The sequence below is a fragment of the Carcharhinus amblyrhynchos genome, chromosome 2 (assembly GCF_965287045.1).
Source record: "Carcharhinus amblyrhynchos chromosome 2, sCarAmb.v2.hapA, whole genome shotgun sequence".
In the NCBI taxonomy this organism is placed as follows: Eukaryota; Metazoa; Chordata; class Chondrichthyes; order Carcharhiniformes; family Carcharhinidae; genus Carcharhinus; species Carcharhinus amblyrhynchos.
Window position 1 is genome coordinate 34,167,833 of NC_137325.1, and position 19,296 is coordinate 34,187,128.

General features: G+C 42.7%; 1 protein-coding gene across 4 annotated transcripts in view; it reads left to right on the forward strand.

The window, feature by feature from the left end:
• ripor2 (RHO family interacting cell polarization regulator 2) overlaps nt 1-19,296 on the forward strand; it is an 83,091-nt gene that overhangs the window by 53,004 nt on the left and 10,791 nt on the right. For all 4 annotated transcript variants that reach the window (XM_080204339.1, XM_080204341.1, XM_080204338.1 and 1 more), the window contains 6 exons: nt 1,132-1,824; nt 3,769-3,938; nt 10,353-10,515; nt 12,638-12,773; nt 14,315-14,476; nt 15,979-16,134. In XM_080204339.1, the coding sequence (XP_080060465.1) occupies nt 1,132-1,824; nt 3,769-3,938; nt 10,353-10,515; nt 12,638-12,773; nt 14,315-14,476; nt 15,979-16,134 (1,480 nt within the window). The remainder of the gene's footprint in view (nt 1-1,131; nt 1,825-3,768; nt 3,939-10,352; nt 10,516-12,637; nt 12,774-14,314; nt 14,477-15,978; nt 16,135-19,296) is intronic.

The following is a 19,296-nucleotide window of genomic DNA, read 5'->3' on the forward strand; positions in this document are numbered from 1 at the left end:
AGTCCAGCTGAATTCTTTCAATTTGTTTGAGGAAAAAAATGAAATGAAGGATTCTGCACTATTTTACTAAGACAAATAACAAATTTATTTTTTGATGTGGTTTTTTTTGTTCGCGAATGGTTTTCTCAAACTTGTTTGTGAAAAAATGAAATGAAGGATGTTGCACTATTTTACTTAAAAGACAAATTAAACATTTTTTAAATGTAGCTGCATTTTGTTTATATATTAGCTACTAAATAAAACTCTACAGATTTGTTTTCAACATCTTGGTATGAAAGTTGATTGTGGGATAGTGTTGGTTTTTTCCAGTACTGGTTTGCTACTCATGTCACAAAAGAACATTGTGGCATCATTGTACCCTGTTTGTTGAGTTTCTAGATTCATTGCATGCTGAATTTTGCAATGTCTGCTGTCAATTGCATCTTGGTTTCATCCTAATTCGACATTGGAAAGTAAATACTGACAGTGCTTACCTGTAAGAGCAGCTCAATACTGTAACATATTGAAATGGACCTCAGTCTTCTTAGTATTTGTCATATTCTTTACTCGAAGCCCCTAAAAAATCTGAGGAAGTTAATTTCCTTTACCTTGGGCAATAGTATGAAACAAGTCTTATCAACTCAACTGCCTAAGGGGGCCATTTAATGCAGGGAGTGTTTATTAGAAAGACTATGGTCTTGACTTTGATGCTAGTGTGTATTTTGCAGAATAGAGTAGCAGCAGCCAATCGCTCTGGTATTAAAGGCGATGGTGACACAAAGGACAACTCACTATGATTTGATTACTTTGCAGTAACGGTTTAAAATAGTTGACTTCAAATAATAGCTTTTCCCATTAGATCAAGCACTCCAGAGGTTATTATTAAAACAAAAGCAGACTTGAATCTCCACTACTCCAAATTATTTGTCATGTAACTTCCCCCTGCTAGCAGCACCAATTATTGAGGTGAGATCTTGCCATTTCCCTGTGATTGATTCTTTTAATGACACTGCTATGTGCTACTTCTTGGTCTCTTTTGGTCCATTTTGATCAATTGTTTCCCAAAGCTGCAACGATGTTTGTAAAGGTGGTCCTTCTCTATAAACTGCTTCAGTCAGCCTATTTTTTAAAGTAGACCTTTTTCTATTCCAGTCTTCACAGCTTGAGGATGACATCTTTGATAATGAGAACTTAACCAGTGAGAAGTCCCTTTCACTTAGCCATGGTTACCTTGCAAACGGTACATGTGTCATCCAGCCCAGTTTGACGCCTGCCAGCCGAGTCTACTCCAATCCTGAAATCACTGTGACTCCAGCAGATACTCAAGATGAAGACTCTGAATCTCAGATCTCAGCCACTGAGGCGAATGATGACTCAGCGGTAGCAAGCAAAACAGAGAGAACTGCTGGTCCAAATTCACTTGAATCTGACCAAGGAGAAGAGGTAACGGACATTGGAGACCTGCCATCTATGCAAATGGAATGCCACCAAAAGGGATCAAGCCAAGATAACGATATGTTTTCAGAATCCAATGACACAGTGGGAATCCTCCAAGATTCAGATGAGATGTCTGACCTAAAACCTGTTGAATTGGATGCATTTGAAGGCAATCTAACCAAGCAACTGGTGAAGAGATTGACCTCAGCTGAAAGGTTGCTGGCACACGATGGACAGGAATTTGATACCTTCATATCCAATGATTATGAAGGAACCAGGTCGATTTCAGAGATGAGCCTGGAGGAAGCTCTGCAGGGTCTTCTTCTGTCGTTAGAGCCGCACAAAGAGCAATATAAAGAACTTCAGGATTTGGATCAAGAAGTTATGCGACTTGAGGACTTGTTAAAGGTCAGTATTTTCAAATGCAACTGATTAATAATGTTTTATAAGCACACGATTATTGTTTTAGGAGTACGGTTATGTGGTAAAAAATCTCCATGAAAGGCAAGAGTCCCTATAGAGAATCCTATGGTGCAGAAGGAGGCCATTCAGCCCATTGAATCTGCACCGACTCTCCAAGAGAGCAGCTCACCCAGGCCCAGTGCCCTGCTCTATCCCTCCACACCCAGGCATTTACCGTGGCTAATTCACCTAACCTGCACATCTTTGGAGTGTGGGAGGAAACCAGAGCACCCACACAGACATGAGGAGAATGTGCAAACTCCACTCAGTCACTAATGGCTGGAATCAAATCCTGCTCCTGGCACTGTGAGGCAAGAGTGCTAACTATTGTGTCACTGCGCTGTCCATACATGGAATCTCAGCCCACACAAGTGCTGATCAGAGGAGAATGGCAGTCCTGATTCGAAGCGACTGGAAAATTGGAAGTGCCATTAATCTGATGTGGGCTGTTCAGGTCACTTCCAATTTGACATGACATCAGCAATCCTGATCTTCCAGCCTCGATTTGAATGAATGGAAAACTCCATATTAATGCAAATTGGGCCCACTGACCTCACGCCCAATTCTCCTATCAGTAGTCGCAATTCGCCAACTTAAGATCAGAAGTTAAAACTAATGTGAAAGGCAATGGCAAACATATTAATCTGGCATAATGATGTCAGCAAAAAGCAATTTATGCCAAACCTCAATGTTTTCTTCATTTGTAATAAATTAAAACTATTGTTAATATAAACCATGAAGAGTTTTTCCATCAAAAGAATTGAAAACCTATTAAAAATCCCTTCATTGCTCCATATAATCACCTAATCAAATGTATAGAATCTTAGAATCCTTACAGTGCAGAAGGAGGTCATTCAGCCCATCGAGTCTGCACCGACAACGATCCCACCCAGGCCCTATCCCGATAACACCACATATTTACCCTGCTAGTTCCCCTGACCCGAAGGGGCAATTAAGTACAGCCAGTCAATCTACTGCAAATCTTTGGGCTGTGGGAGGAAATTGGAGCACCTGGAGGAAACCCACACAAACACGAGGAGAATATGCAAACTCCACACAGGCAGTCACCCGAGTGTGGAACTGATCCCAGGACATTGGCGCTGTGAGGCGGCAGTGCTAACCACTGCGCCACTGTGCTGCTCCAATTAGGAGAAATACAGATTTCATTTTCCCAGCCTTTCCTGATTCCCTTAAACCAAGCACCAATTATAGCTGAGAGAGAATACAGATGATCAGAAGTCTCTACTTTGAACCAGCAAGAATACATCAGCAACATGGGTGGCACGGTGGCACAGTAGCTTACACTGCAGCTTCACAGTGCCAGGGACCTGGGTTAGATTCCTGACTTGGCTGACTGACTGTGTGGAGATAGACAGTCTCCCGTGTCTGAATGGGTTTCCTCCAGATGCTCTGGTTTCCTCCCATAGTCCAAAGATGCGCAGGTTAGCTTGTTTGGCCATGGTAAATGCATAGGGGGAGAGGGATGCTGTTTTGAATAGTCAGTGCAGATTCAATGGACTCCTTCTGTGCTGTTAAGATTCTATGGTTCTAAGATGCCCCCTTCAACTTTCCCACCCTTTTCCAGTGCTTCTCCATGACAGCACTGGAGAGACTCTGACAAGTTCAGTTCCTTGGACGGTCACATTCACATTACCCATGCCAACCCCTGTACCATCTTTTGCTGTTTTACATAAAATCCAATTGTTTAACCTTGATTCCCCTTTGCTGGGAGATTTATAATAATGCGCTGGCCTTGGTAATTAAGTTTGTCTCAATTTTCATTACTTGTGTTTTTGTTAAGCAAAACACGTTAATCTCTTTGGCTTCTATCTTAGCCAACTTGGTCATACTTTTATTCCACGATTTTCATGGATTCATTCTGCTTTACAGTGCAAACCAAACACTAACCGAAGCAGAACGTCCAGTTTAAGTCTTACTGTTGAAAGTGCTTTAGAAAGCTTTGATTTCCTAAACACTTCAGACCTTGATGAGGACGATGGTGGTGATGATGATGATGCCAACTCGGAATGTTCTGACGTCGAGGCTCAGAAAAACAGCTGGTATGTTTGTTGAGATAACATTCAGGTGATGATTATACTAATCTCCTTCACAACCAACATAAGGAAGAGAGTTCGATTCTTCATTATCACAATGTGTAGGGATAATTGTGACAAAATAGCCTAGCAAGTGGAAGGCCCAATTGACACGATTCTGGCCAACTTTCTGAGTGAAAGCCATGGGGAGGTAGAACAAACAACAACACAGCAGAGGATCAGGCTCTTCAGTCCACTAAGCCTGTGCCGATATGCAGTTTTTATCCCTCTGTTCACCACTTTTCGTGTGTCTATCGTGGTACACCTGCTTCACCCACCTCCTCTGGTAGTGCATTCCACGCACCCACCATTCTCCGTGTGAAAAACCTTCCCCGCACATTTCCCCATCTCACCTTGAACCTGTGCCCCTAGGTTAAAATCAGACACCTTGAAGGCCTCAAGATTACACGCAATCTAAGAATAGAGACAGAATCGGGGGTACTCAGCAAACACTTGATGGGGGTGGGGGGTGGGGGGATGGGCACAGGGGAAATCCAAGCAGGAGGGGCTTGTTTTTCCCCTGTGAGAACACTCCTGCTCCTCCTAGCCCCCCAAGAGAAAAAAATAAACACCTGTAGATGCATTTTCTTCCACTGATCCTCCCCTTACTAGTTTCAGGCTAGTGAGAAAACCACCATAGCTGCCCAGTCCAATGTTAAAATGGCAGTCAGATCCTGATCTGCACTCTTAAAGGAAACTGCCTCTGGTTTTGCACGGGTGGGCTTGGTCCCTGGGATTTAAAATTGCTGTTGAGGTAATTGGGGAAGGAAACCAGCAGGTAAACCTCCCCCTCCATTTAAGATTTCTATATCCAGTTTCCACACAGGTTCTTGGCAGTGGGGATTCAGTTGTCACTGGAGGAGGACGAAAGAGCCCTTTCTCAGTGATGTAGCTTTAACATCACCTAACGCATTCTGCCCAACAAGCCACTGAATGGAGGAAGATTCAGTTATTCACAATTTTATCTCTGGCGTAATCTTTAAATAATAGGGTAGATTTTGAGGTGAAACTCAAGGGGCGGGATTTTCCGGCCTCACTTGTCCTGCAATCGGAAAATCCCACCCGAGGTCACCCGGCCTCTACCCCTCACCCATTCCAATTCCCCTGGGAGGGGAGTGAGATGGTAAAATTCACCCCAAAGTTTTGTTCAGTAGGAATGTAAATCACAACAACTGGTGGGAATGTTATTGTGCCCGAGTTCATGCTGCTCCAGGCTCCACAATCCGATACAATGGTCTTTGTGCTCAGTTCTCCAATTCCCCCTCCCATTCAGCAATGCATCGCTCATGGAGCCCAAACTTGCAAAATTTAATGTAACGTACTGAAGTTTTTTTATCGAATCCCTACTACAGTGCAGAAGGAGGCCATTCAGCCTATTGAGTCTGCACCGACTCACCGACAGAGCATCTTACTCAGGCTCTACCCCTATGCATTTACTCCCCAGCACCCCTAACCTGATACATTAGGGGGCAGTGTAGCATGGCCAATCCACCTAACCTGCACATTTTTGGAGGAAACTGGAGCACCCAGAGGAAACCCATGCAGGCACAGGGGGAGAATGTGCAATCTCCACACTTACTGTCACCCGAGGGTGGAATTGAACCTGGGTCCCTAGCATCGTGAGGCAGCAGTGCTAACCACTGTGCCACCATTCTTAATTATTTGCTTTAAATTAGTGTCTTATTCTAACCAATTTGACCTTAGATTACTTTTTTTCTGATTAGTCCAGTTGGTAAAGCCACTTAATATCTAATTACGTTTAAGTATTCATCGAGGGAACGATTGAATAATTAGTGGGTCTGCTTGGTCTGTTTCTCTACAGACCACATGGTAACGTGTAATTTGTAGCCTGAATTGTTCAACTGATTAATTGGTGGCTGCCCATAGGAACAATATTTGAATGATGAGAGAGCTGGAGGTGACTTGAAGGTTGGAAATAACCCAAGTAAAATGGACACAGTGACTTTCAGCATGTCCCGGAGTCCTTTGAAGTCATTGAATTGATTTTGAAGTACAGTCACAGAGTCAGGTCCCATAAAAGTAATCGAGGCGAAGGATCAGTTAATCTGTTCTGATGCTGCTGATTGAAGGGTGGCTGCTGGCAAAGATACAGAAAGAGCTCTTTCAAATAGCGTCATGGGACCTTTTATTTCCATACAAATAGTCAGATTGGGCCTCAATTTAACTGCTCATTGCCTCTGTTTTTGCAGCAGCGTTATTAATGTAGCAAGTTAGAATCTTCATAATAAACGTTCTGACTACTTGGGTAATGTTCATAGAGAGACCCTGTACTGGTTCCATTAACGATGGAGCTCAACTGCCAGTCAGTTTTAGTATTCATTACCAGAAAAGCCCATCCCCCCTGTATTTATAAAATGGTGGGCTTAACTGTCCTTAATGTACTTCTGATGAAATGGTATAGATTTAATTTAATTTTGTTTTCCCATTTCACTTCCAAAGTACAGGTCTTTCCAATTTAGTATTTTAGAATATATAATCAACACTTGCCGTGTGATGGGACAGTTGCTCTCTCTCCGCCATTCTGAACAAACCATGTGGGACAAGGGCTCCATCTAGGGTGAAAACTAGGAACAGATGAAGTCAGTCCCAGCTCTATTCGTCATGTTCAATTGATGGACAACCCCTCCCGCCGCCACTTACAATCATCTATTTAAAAACCCCTCATGATAAGGGGCATAATAAAATACATTTTATCTACCTTTGCATTTTAACAATTGGTATACTCAATGCAATCCTCTCCCAAAACAACTCAAATCTGTATTCAGCAGATTGAGTGCACGGTTCTCTTTATTTTTTAAATGGTGGATCAGGTCCCTTGACAGGGTCTTATTTTTATGTATTTATTCATTTTTAATGCCTGTTTCCAAAATATCCTCACAAATCCAATCTTGGCTCCATCCACATCAGCAGCAGTGACAGACACAATTGCAGAGTAATAATCAACGTCACGAGATCCATAGTGAAAGACCATTAGCAATAATATGAGTAAAATGAGGTACAAGGTTCAAGAACTGGCGATTAAGATCTAAAAATTAAAAGTTTGGTTTGATTTATTACTGTCAAATGTATTAGTATAGTGAAAAGTATAATTTCTTGTAAGCTATACAAAGCATGCCATTCATAGAGAAGGAACAGGGAGAGTGCAGAATGTAGTATGACAGTCATGGCTAGGGTGTAGAGAAAGATCAACTTCATGTGAGGTAGGTCCATTCAAAGGTCTGATGGCAGCAGAGAAGAAGCTGTTCTTGAGTCGGTTGGTATGTGACCTCAGACTTTTGTATCTTTTTCCTGACGGAAGAAGGTGGAAGAGAGAATGTCTGGGGTGCGTGGGGTCCTTAGTTATGCTTTTCCGAGGCAGCAGGAAGTGTAGACAGAGTAAATGGATAGGAGGCTGGTTTGAGTGATGGCCTGGGCTCCATTCATGACCCTTTGTAGTTTCTTGCAATTGTGGACAGAGCAGGAGCCATACCAAGTTGCAATAGAACCAGAAAGAATGCTTTATATGGTGCATTGATAAAAGTTGGTGAGAGTCACAGTGGCCGTACTATATTTCCATAGAAAGTCAAGGCATTGGTGGGCTTTCTTAACTATAGCGCTGGCATGAAGGGACCAGGACAGGTTGTTGGTGATCTGGACACCTAAAAACTTGACGCTCTCGACCATTTGTATTTCGTCCCCGTTGAAGTAGACAGGAGTAGGTTCTCCATTTATGCTTCCTGAAGTCGATAACCTTCTCCTTCATTTTGTTGACATTGAGGGAGAGATTATTATTGTCTCATTTCTGTACTCGGTCTCATCATTGTTTGAGATCCAACCCACTACGGTGGTGTCAACAGCAAATTTGAAAGTTGTGTTGGAGGGGAGTTTGGCCACACGGCATAGGTGTATAAGCAGTATAGTAAGGAGCTGAGGACACAGCCTTGTGGGGCATTGATGTTGAGGATGATCGTGGATGTGTTGTTGCCTATTCTTACTGATTGAGTTCTGTGGGTTAGGAAGTTCAAGATTCAGTCGCAGAGGGAGGAACCGAGCCCAAGGCCATGGAGTTTGGAAATGAGTTTCGTAGGAATAATGGTACTGAAAGTGTGCACGAGGAAGGAGACTCTGGGGGAGTTGAAGAGATTTATAATCTCTTAGATTCATAACACAAGTTGTTGTAGGAAACTGCTTTGATTTCAATCAAATACTACTAAAGGCAGTAACGTGAGACTGAGGGCAGCACATTTCAAACTCTGGAACAAAAACACTGGCAAAACCAAAACAATGTGTGCCAATCCTGAACAACTTAGCGATATGATAAAATGGAGAAAGACAAGAGAGGAAACGCAAAGCTCCAAATTGCAAAATAGCTGAAGGTTTGGCCTTTGAAAACTTGGCATTTGATTGGTAGGTTGCATTCAAACAAGGCCAGAATTGAGAAAAGAGGACAAATGATGCCACAAAAAGCTGGAGATTGTTGTAGAGGTAGAGAGAGAGAGACGTGACTGTGAAGGGATTTGTAAATGAGAATGAAGATTATGAATTTAGCACAATGGGATCTGGAGAACGATTAGAGATTGGCAAGGACAAAAGTCAACTCAAAGTGAGACTTGGTGAAATATGGGAATCCTGACAGTCAAATTTTGTTTTAATCAGAATTAAAATAGGTCAGGATATGAGATCATTGGAGGTGTTGATCTTGAAAGTGATGAAAATACAAGTGAGGATTTCAGTGGTTTTGAGATGATCTGAGATTGGAGACATCATAAACGTCATAAACAGTTGATCTTGGAAATGGACAGAATATGGAAGATAGAAACTCAATTCTGCGTTAGATAGGTTGCTCGATACAGGTTGTATGCTATGGGTGCTACTAGAAGTCGCTGAAGTTTTTGTTCAGAGCTGAACAGAACCTCTTTTGTCTTGTTGACATTAAGGTGGAGGAAGTTCAGGCATTCCTGAGGACAGTCCAGGACAGTCCTGAGGGCTAATGCATGTTAGAGGTATTGGGGGATAAAGGTTGCGATGCTGAGGCAGATAGTTCAGTGAGCAAGTGAGGAGGGCGTCAGAGAGATGGACAATGGGTGACTGATGGAAGAGGAAAATATAGTTGTCAACTATGTTGCGTGCTGTGGTACAATCAAACCACTGCTGTAGTCAGGACATAAACAAGAATTAGTAGCATTTCCTCACTGTGTGGGATCAATACGACGCCATGAGTAGAACTAAATTCTACAGAAAGTGAGAATTGATTGTGGAAAAGAAGGCTTTGGCACAAAGGAGAGAGCTGACCTTCTTGGAGGCAACTTCAGAAATGAAGTTGTGGACATTCTTTTTGAGGTCAGAGGACCTGGTGAGGTCACCAATTTTAAAAAAGTTGTATTTATAGATTCTGGGTATTGTTGGCTTGGCCAGCATTTATTGCCCAATCCTTGTTGCCCTTGAGAAGGTGGTGATGTGCTGCCTTTTTGGACCTCTGCAGTTCCTGATGTGTAGGAATATCCATAGTACTGTTAGGGAAGGATTTCCAGGATTTTGATCCAGCGACAGTGAAAGAATGGAGACATATATTGAAGTCAGGATGGTGAGTGACTTGAGGAGAACCTCCAGGTGAAGGTGCTCCCAAGTATTTGCCCTTCTAGGTGGTAATGGTCATGGGTTTGGAAGGTGCTGCCTAAGGAAGCTTGGTGAGTTCCTGAAGTGCATCTTGTAGATGGTACATGCTTCTGCCACTGTTGGTAGATAAAGAGGAACTAAAAGCAGAGTAATCGAAATTGAGGATGGTAGCTGCTGGTTGGACCAACTTTCAAGGAGAATGAAATGTGGATCGGGTATGAAACATGAAATAACAAGGCAGAACAAAGTTTAAAGGTCTAGTCAGGACATTTGGAGGGACCAAGGTTTACTGCAGTCCAAAGTGTGGAGGAGTCAGCAGGTAAAATATAAAAAAAAATGTTAAAATTTGGCCTTGGCAATGGGAAAAATGGAAGATGTTTTTCACCAAAGTCACCGAAAATTAGAGTAAGCAGTAAATAAACAGTTTTTATTTTTTGTAGAGTTCATAACTGCACCATCAGAATGTTAGAATGGAAAGGAGGATTCATGGAAATTATAGCAAATGTCTTTGGAAGGGTCAAAGCAACAAAGTAACAAATGCTCGTGGATTCTTCCAAGGACTGCAATATATGACTGAAACCCATCTGGAATCCTATACAAAACATTTTTGGATAGTTACGTCCTACATCTGAATCTCTAAACCATATTTTAGAGTGCATTATTTTGTTATAGTTTTCTGTTCAATGTGGTCGTTTTACATTACATCAAGCATCATTCAGCTTCTCAGATTTGTGTAACAGAATGATTTATTTCCAATATCAATAGTCCAGAACATCCAGATGCCAGAGGTCATCTCAGTGAAGCATTGACAGAAGACACGGGGGTTGGCACTAGTGTTGCTGGGAGTCCTCTTCCTCTCACCACTGGAAATGAAAATCTTGATCTTGCCATTGTCAAACACTTACAGCACTCTGAACAGCTCTTCCAGGTAATGCGTCTGAGTGTATATGACAACTCAACATATTAACCAGTCTATTCAGGGTGTTGTGATGTTTATTACTGTGCAGCTCCCAGACCATAATCAATATCTTCTAGTCAATTCAGATTTTCCATAAACGCCCTTGATTATGTTTGTGCAAGTTTTTCATTGTGAACCCAAATGACAATGCATTAAGCGTACCAACAACATATTCCTGCTGAGGAAAAAGCAGGCTATTCCTCATATCCCAAATATTTCTGCAACCCATGATGACATTTGACAGGGACACACACTCAAAACACAAGGCAGTCACTAAAGTGTCAGGTGGAAAGTAACTGGAGCCACTAGGTTGAGATTTGACAGGGGGATATGTTACCAGATACTCTTGAAGTCATGCTGTGATAAGCTTGATAATCAGGATGTGGCGTAACTGTACACAGGAAATTAGGAGTAGCAGTAGACCATCAAGCCTGCTCCACCATTCCAATAGATCATGACCGTTTTCCCCACTATCCCCATAACCCTGATGTCATTAATATCCAGAAATCTATCAATTGTTCTCTTGAACATGCTCAATGATTGAGTTCCCACAGCCCTCAGAGGCAGAGAAATCCTAAGATTCACCAACCTTGGAGTGAAGAAATTCATCCCTGCAGTGGAGATATTGATGCCTGAGGGCTACCCTTGACCAGAAGCTGGACCAGCCATATAAATCCTGTGGTTATAAGAGCAGGTCAGAGACTAGAATTTCCGGGGTGACTAACTCACCTCCTGACAACCCAAAGCCTGTCCACAATCAACAAGGCACAAGTCAGGAGTGTAATGGAATAGTCTTCACTTGGCTGGATGAGTGTAGCTCCAACATCACTCAAGAAGCTCAATGCCATCTAAGACAAAGCAGCCCACTTGATTGGCATGTCATTCACTCCCTCCACCACCAATCACAATAGCAATATTGTGTACCATCTACAAGATGCATTGCATCTTTTGGCAGCAGTTTCCAAACCTGAATTTCTACCACCTGAAAGGACAAAGGCAATAGATGCATAGGAACACCATTGCCTGCAAGTTCCCCTCGAATCCACACACTATACTGATTTCTTCACTATTGCTGTGTCAAAACTGTGAATTCCCCTTTCTAATAGCACTGTCTGTTTACCAGCATCACATGGACTGCAACAGTTCAGGAAGGCAGTTCATCACCACCTTCTCAAGGGTATTTAAAGATGAGCAACAAATGCTAGCTCAGCCAGTGGCACCCATATCCTGTGAAATAATTTTTGTTAAAACTGATTGGGACTCTGGGACTTTGGAATGCTTGTAGTCCTAGTCATGCAGAGGAAAAAGCAATAAAACTCAGAAATGATTGGCACTGGTCCAGACTAGCATTCCAGACCAATTGTGAGTAGCGCAGTCACCGTCACTGGTTCTTCCTTCAGGGCGAGCCGGCCTTTCACACTGCTGGCACTCCGGAGATGTTGGCCGATCAGATTGGCCAGTAGCTCTGTGAGATGGGGCTTCTGCCTCCAGACAATTAATATAAGTGCTAGGGAAGCTGCCAGGGAACCCACCTGGGGGTGGGGGTGGAGAGGGGGGTGAGAGCAGGTGGGTGGGGTGCAGGGGTAAGATGTTGCCATTGGCAGGGTCGGATGATCCCTGGGCAGGGTGACAGGGTTGGAAATCTCACTATCCACCACCGTACAAGAACTCCTGTCCTATGCATAGTTGCTAGAAGCACAATTGCACAGTCCGACCCACACTTGTTATACTGCATTATTATATAGCGCATTTTGGTCAGAATTCTCTGGCTGTTCACACCAGCAGGATTCTCCGGGCCTACCGGCAGCGCGTCCCTGCCCGCAGGTTTCCCACCAACGTGGGATGACATCAATGGGAATTCCCATTGATGATGGCGGGACCAGAGAATCCCAGCACGAGCAAGCAATGCACCACCGCCCTTCAGTGGGAAATTGGGGCTGGAAGGCTGGAAAATCTCACCCTATATGTCTCATTTACTTCCACTTTATTCAAGAAAACCATTTATTTTTGGAGAAATGTTAAGGTGGAGTGTACGCTTACTTTAAAAACATAGCCAAAGAAATATTAATGCTTTTTGCTCTCATTTTAACAGCAACTTTTGTCATTTGAAGAGTGGCCGGTCATTCGGGACAACCTCCTGGATAGGATTTCCCAGCAAACCGGTGTGCTGGAAAATCTGGCTGAGCTCAGCATAGAGAAACCAGGAAATATTAACCATCTACTAGAGGGTGAGTGACAGATTTAAACCCAGAACAGTCAGAACAAAAACTCACCTTTGTTTTTGTCAAAAGCTCTTCATCCATTATTCCCTCCAAGCTCTGTTAGGAAACGGTCACTTCTTCGGTCCTTCCTGGAGTTAAATATCACTCTCCAGTGTTCCAAACTTAGCCCATCGGAGCCAATACCAGATGTTTGAGGCTTGTTACATTACTCCTGTTACCACCCCAATCTATAGCCCTGCCAGGGAGTGAGCTCGAGCTGTGCCCAGCATACCCTCTAATTCTATCTTTTGCTCTTGTTCTATGCTTTTAACTACATTCTGCACCCTCTCCTTTCCTTCTCTCTGAACAGTATGTTTTGTCTATATAGCACATGAGAAACAATACTTTTCACTGTATACCAATACGCATGACAATAATAAATCAAATCAAATCTACCTGTATGAGGAATGCACCCATTTCGTATACATTTCCTGAACCAGATTTGTAGCACCTGTCAAACACTCAATGGGGTTTAAGGAGGAAACGTCATTCACCTCCATTCCAAGGGTTACAGAGACTTAGAGTTATGATGTGTGTCTCAAACATTCTCTGCTTTAATTTGGAATTCCATCATTCTGTTTTCCTTTTCATCACATTGACATTCTGAAAATCCTGAAGTGGAGCCTTGGGCCTCACTTACCATGTTTTGGTGATCTAACAATTGGCACATCTAACGGCAATCTAACGGCACATCCACATCACGATCTAACAATTGGCAGAGGCAGTTTGCTCATTTTAAGTACCTGGCTGGCCAAAGCCCTCAGAGTTAAGTTCAAAGTGGGGAAATGGAGCAGCAACATTGGAGGATAGAGTGGTGGAATTCATGAGCAGTGAGAGTAGAATGATGAGGAAAACCCTGGCTCTAGAGCAACTTTAAAAAAAAGCTTTTTGTTACCGTACACTGCTTAGTGACCACAGAAAAATAATTTAAATTCACAAGCTTTGAGCCCGTTGCTGTCATTGAGTTTTAACTTGCCAGGAGAGGCTTAAAACAGCATCTGGGATCCTCATGCCTTTTTCTTTAGGTGGAGTCTATCTCCACTTGGTTTAATCAGGAATAGTCAGCATGGCTTCGTCAGACGGAGATCATGTCTAACCAATTTGATTGAATTTTTTGAGGAGGTGACCAGGTGTGTAAATGAGGGCAGTGCAGTTAATGTAGTTTAAATGGATTTGACAAGGTGCCACATGGGAGACTTATAAAGAGAACTAATGCTCATGGAATGCAGGGTAATTTGATAAGGGGGATTCAAAATTGGCTTAGTTATAGGAGACAGAGGACAATGACAGAAGGCCACTTTTGCCGTTTGCCTTTCAGTTATCAAAGTCACTTGTGAGGGAACAATTTTGTGAGAGATAATATTAGACTGGAAAAATTTGATGAAAAGTGATAAAATTGTTCACTATTCACTCAAGAATGCAACCCTCTCACAAGAGCTTTGCATTGTTTCTTCTGGTTAATATCCAGTTTGTATACTGACCTGTGTTATTCAATCATTTATTTACAGTGGTTCCACAGCTACGGAGAAACCAGGCTTTGCTTTCCAGCTGGCTAGAGAGTTCCCGCTCAGGAAGTAGATTTTATGCGCCGGTGGACAGATTGATAAAACAAATGAGCCTCCGTTTCGGCAAAAGTGTGAACGAGAAAAGTCCAGGTCACTCCGAAGCAGGTAAAGGCAAAAGCTGTTCCAGGTAGACACTTCTCACCCATAAAGGGCACCCTCAAGCTTAACTGATGAGGCCAAAGTAATAAATGAGCTGCAAATTGTCTCAAAAAAACTAATTAAATATAGACTAGTTGCACCCCCAATTACTCTTTGGGCAGGACTTTACAGCCTTGCTCATCCCAAAAGCGAAAAATCGCGCCTGAGGTCAACGGAACTTTCCATGTTCTGTCCCTCGCCCGCTCCGATTCCCATGACAGGCGGGGGGCTAAAATTCCAGCCGTTGGGTGGATGCAACTACCGTGTGATGTTGCTCTCACTCAGCCATGTAAAGTCTCGAACTGATATCACAAACTGCACAATCTCAGCCTGGCCTGAAATGGAGCCTTGGGCCTCACTTCCCATGTTTTGGTGATCTAACAATTGGCAGAGGCAGTTTGCTTATTTTAAGTACCTGGCTGGCCAAAGCCCTCAGAGTTAAGTTCAAAGTGGGGAAATGGAGCAGCAACATTGGAGGATAGGATGGTGGAGTTCATGAGCAGTGAGAGTAGAATGATGAGGAAAACCCTGGCTCTAGAGCAACTTAAAAAAAAAAGCTTTTTGTTACCGTATACTGCTTAGTGACCACAGAAAAATAATTTAAATTCACAAGCTTTGAGCCTGTTGCTGTCATTGAGTTTTAACTTGCCAGGAGAGGCATCTGGGATCCTCATGCCTTTTTCTTTAGGTTAATCTCTAGAACTTTTTGAAAAAAGGCCCCCTTCCGATGTTGGAAGACTTTGAGCGTGGAATGAATTTTTAAAATTCATTTAGTCATTTGTGGGATGTGGGTGCTGCTGGTAAAGCAGTACAGTGGCACAGTGGTTAGCACTGCTGCCTCACAGTACCAGGGACCCGGGTTCAATTTGGGTCTCGGGTCAATGTCTATGTGCAGTTTGCACATTCTCCCTGTGTCTGCGTGGGTTTCCTCCGTGTCTTCTGGTTTCCTCCCACAGTCCAAAGCTGTACAGGTTAGGTGAATTTCCCCTTAGTGTCTAAAGATGTGTAAGTTAAATAGATTAGTCATGGTAAATGCACTGGGTTAGAGGGATAAGATGGGGAACTGAGCCTGGGTAAAATGCTCTTTCAGAGAGTCGATGCAGATTCGATGGGCCAAATGGCCTCTTTCTGCACTGTATGGCTTCTATGGATTTATTGCCCATCTCTATTCGCCCTTGGAAATGGTAAAATGCCTTCTTGAGCTGCTGCAAATGCTTGTGATGAAGGTACACCCAAAGTGCTGGTCAGGAAGTTCCAGGGTTTTGACCGAGTGACACTGTAAGAATATTTTTTCCAATTCAGGATGGTGTAGGATTGGAGGGAAACCTGTAGGTGGTGTTTCTTTGGGTAGATCTCCCTCTTTTTCTTTGAAATGCTCTAAAAGTAAAATGAAGACTTGCTTTTGAGTCTAATCGTTTGTACACCTCTTTTGAGTTTTTAATGTTTTAACACATTATTCTGATTCCCAGTCTTTCGAATCCTCGTGAATCAGATGCTCGAAAAATCAGAGTTGTTTGCGGCTCCTGACACACAGGAAGTGATAACTGTCTGCCAGTTTGCTAACTATCTGACTCGTCACAACATATCCAACTTCGGAGATCACCTGACACAGTTGGCAAATGAAGGTACAAAACAATGGTCTTAGCTGCTGGTTTTGCAGTGCGCAAACTGAAGAAACAAAAGCACATAGCTTCCTATGTGCAACTCAAAGTGATTTTAACCTTTGACAAGGTAGCGCATGGTAGGTTGTTGCATAAGGTTAAATCTCACAGGATCCAGGATGAAGTAGCCAAATAGGCACAAAATTGGCTTGATGACAGAAGACAGAGGTGGTTGTCGAGGATTGTTTGTCAAACTGGGGGCCTGTGATCGGTGTTGTGCCTCAGGGATTGGTGCTGGGTCCACAGTTATTTGTTATTTATATTAATGATTTGGATGAGAATATAGGAGGCATGGTTAGTAAGTTTGCAGATGACACCAAGATTGGTGGCATTGTGGACAGTGAAGAAGATTATCTAGGATTGCAAGGGGATCTTGATCAATTGGGCCAGTGGGCTGACGAATGGCGGATGGAGTTTAATTTAGATAAATGCGAGGTGATGCATTTTGGTAGATCATATCAGGGCAGGATTTACTCAGTTAATGGGAGAGCATTAGGGAGAGTTATAGAACAAAAAAATCTAGGGGTACAAGTTCATAGCTCCTTGGAAGTGGAGTTACAGGCGGATGGAGTGGTGAAGAAGGCATTCAGCATGCTTCGTTTCATTGGTTAGAACATTGAATAGGAGTTGGGATGTCTTGTTGAAGTTGTACAAGACATTGGTAAGGCCACATTTGGAATACTATGTATAGTTCTGGTTATCCTAGTTTAGAAATGATATTATTAAATGAGAAAGAGTACAGAAAAGACTTACTCGAATGCTACCAGGACTTGATGGTTTGAGTTAAAAGGAGAGGCTGGATAGAATGCCACTTTTTTCTCTGGAGTGTAAGAGGCTTAGGGGTGATCTTATAAAGGTCTACAAAATAATGAGGGGCATAGATCAGCTAGACAGTCAATATCTTTTTCCAAAGATAGGGGAATCTAAAACTAAAAGGCATAGGTTTAAGGTGAGAGGAGAGAGATATGAAAAGTGTCCAGAGAGACAATTTTTTCACACGGTGGGTGGTGAGTGTCTGGAACAAGTTGCCAAAGATGGTAGTAGAGATGGGACCAATTTTGTCTTTTAAAAAGTGTTTAGAGGGTTACATGGGTCAGATGGCTTTTGTGGGATATGAGTCAAATGTGGGCAATTGGAACTAGCTTAGTGGTTTTAAAAAAAACAGGCTCCATGGACAAATTGGGCTGAAGGGCCTGTTTCCATGCTGTAAACCTCTATGATTCTATGACCTTGATTTCATCAAACTTTAGACTATAGTTGTTTCTGCTCTTTGTTTTACTGATTCTCCCAATACCCTAATTTTATCCTTCATGTTCCATTATTTTTCCTTTTACTTTGATCCATTCCTCTATTGTCTGATGTCTTCAAATACTTGCATATCTAGCCCCTACCTGAGATACATTTTTGTTTATTATGCAGAGGTAATTTTAACTTAACCCATACAAGCCAGTTTCTTGTTTTATACCCGACTCACTTTTATCTGGCTTGAACCCCCCTCCGTTCTTTTCAGCACATTCAAGACTGCTAGTATACCATTAGGAATGTTACATTGCCAATGCACAGTCTGAACTAACAGAGGGAAGAGAGAATTGGACTTCATGTAGAACCTTTCACAGCCAATTAACTACTTTTGAAGTGTGGTCGTTGTGTGGTAACGTGGCAATCAATTTGGATAAAGTAGGGTCCCACAAACAGCTGAATGGTTGGTTAATTTTGTTGGCACTGGACAGGTAACCAGGAGACAGGTAACACTCCTGTTATTCTTTAAAAGAGCACAATGGGACCTTTTACATCCAACCAACAGGCAAACATGGTCTTGGTTTAACACCTGAGGAGCATATCATGTGGGTAGCAAGCAACAATTGCTGCTATTGTTGTGTACACCTCTCACTAACATGAGGGACATGGTATACATGCTTCTGCACAAGTTGCAAAATGTTATTTATGCTCTATTCCCCTGGGGAATCAATGCAAGGCTGCGAAGCATCATTAGAAGCATTGCTTTGTGAATTAACTTTTCCCCAAAGGCATCCTTGGAAGGCATGGTGGCACATTGGTTAGCACTGCTGCCTCATAGCTCCAGGATTAGATTCCCGGTTTGGGTCACTGTCTGTGCAGAGTCTACATGTTCTCTCCATGTCTGCGTGGGTCTCCCCTGAGTGCTCTGGTTTCCTCCCACAGTCTGAAAGATGTGCTGGTTAAGTGCATTGGCCATGCTAAATTCTCCCTCAGTGTACCTGAACTGGCACTGGAGTGTGGCAACTAGAAGATTTTCACAGTTATTTCATTGCAGTGTTAATGTAAGTCTACTTGTGACACTAATAAATAAACTTTAAACCCTCTATGTGATTTTCTTCATGCTTGTACACTCCTGCTCAACAATGCTACGGGGCATGTGCATGCTGTCATAAAAATTAATTATAATAGATGAAGTTAATATTTAGATAATTAAAGATGACTCAATAATAATAATTTCATTTCTGAGTCAGAAGGTAATGGTTTCAACCCCAGTCCAGAGATCTGAGCAGAAAATCTTAGACAACAACCACAGTGCAACACTCAAATAAAAAGGAAATACTGCAGTTGCTGAAAATCTGAAATAAAAACTGGAAATCTGGAGAGTAGGCAAGTTTGGCAGCATCTGTGGAGAGAAAAACAGAGTTAACATTTTGAGTCCTTCATTCCATTGACTTCTTTGGAACTCTGAAGGAGAGTCATACGGACTCGAAACATTAAGTCAATTCCTCTCTCCAGAGATATTGCTGAACCTGCTGAGTCTTTCCAGCACTTTATTATATCACAATGCTGAGTGGGTTCTGCACTGGTGAGATACTGTTATGGGCCATTGAGTCTGCGCCAACCACAATCCCACACAGGCCTTATCCCCATAACCCCACTTATTTACCCTGCTCACCCCAACACCAAAGGGTAATTGCGCATGGCCAGTCAACCTAACCTGTACGTCTTTTGAGTTTGCGAGGAAGTCCATGCATCTGCAAACTCCAAGTGATCGTGATCCGAGACCCTAATTGAACCCGGGACCCTGGTGCTCTGAGGCAGCACTGCTAACCATTATGCCACCGTACTGTCCACATAGTGTCAATAAATCTAGTGGGCATCAAAGAT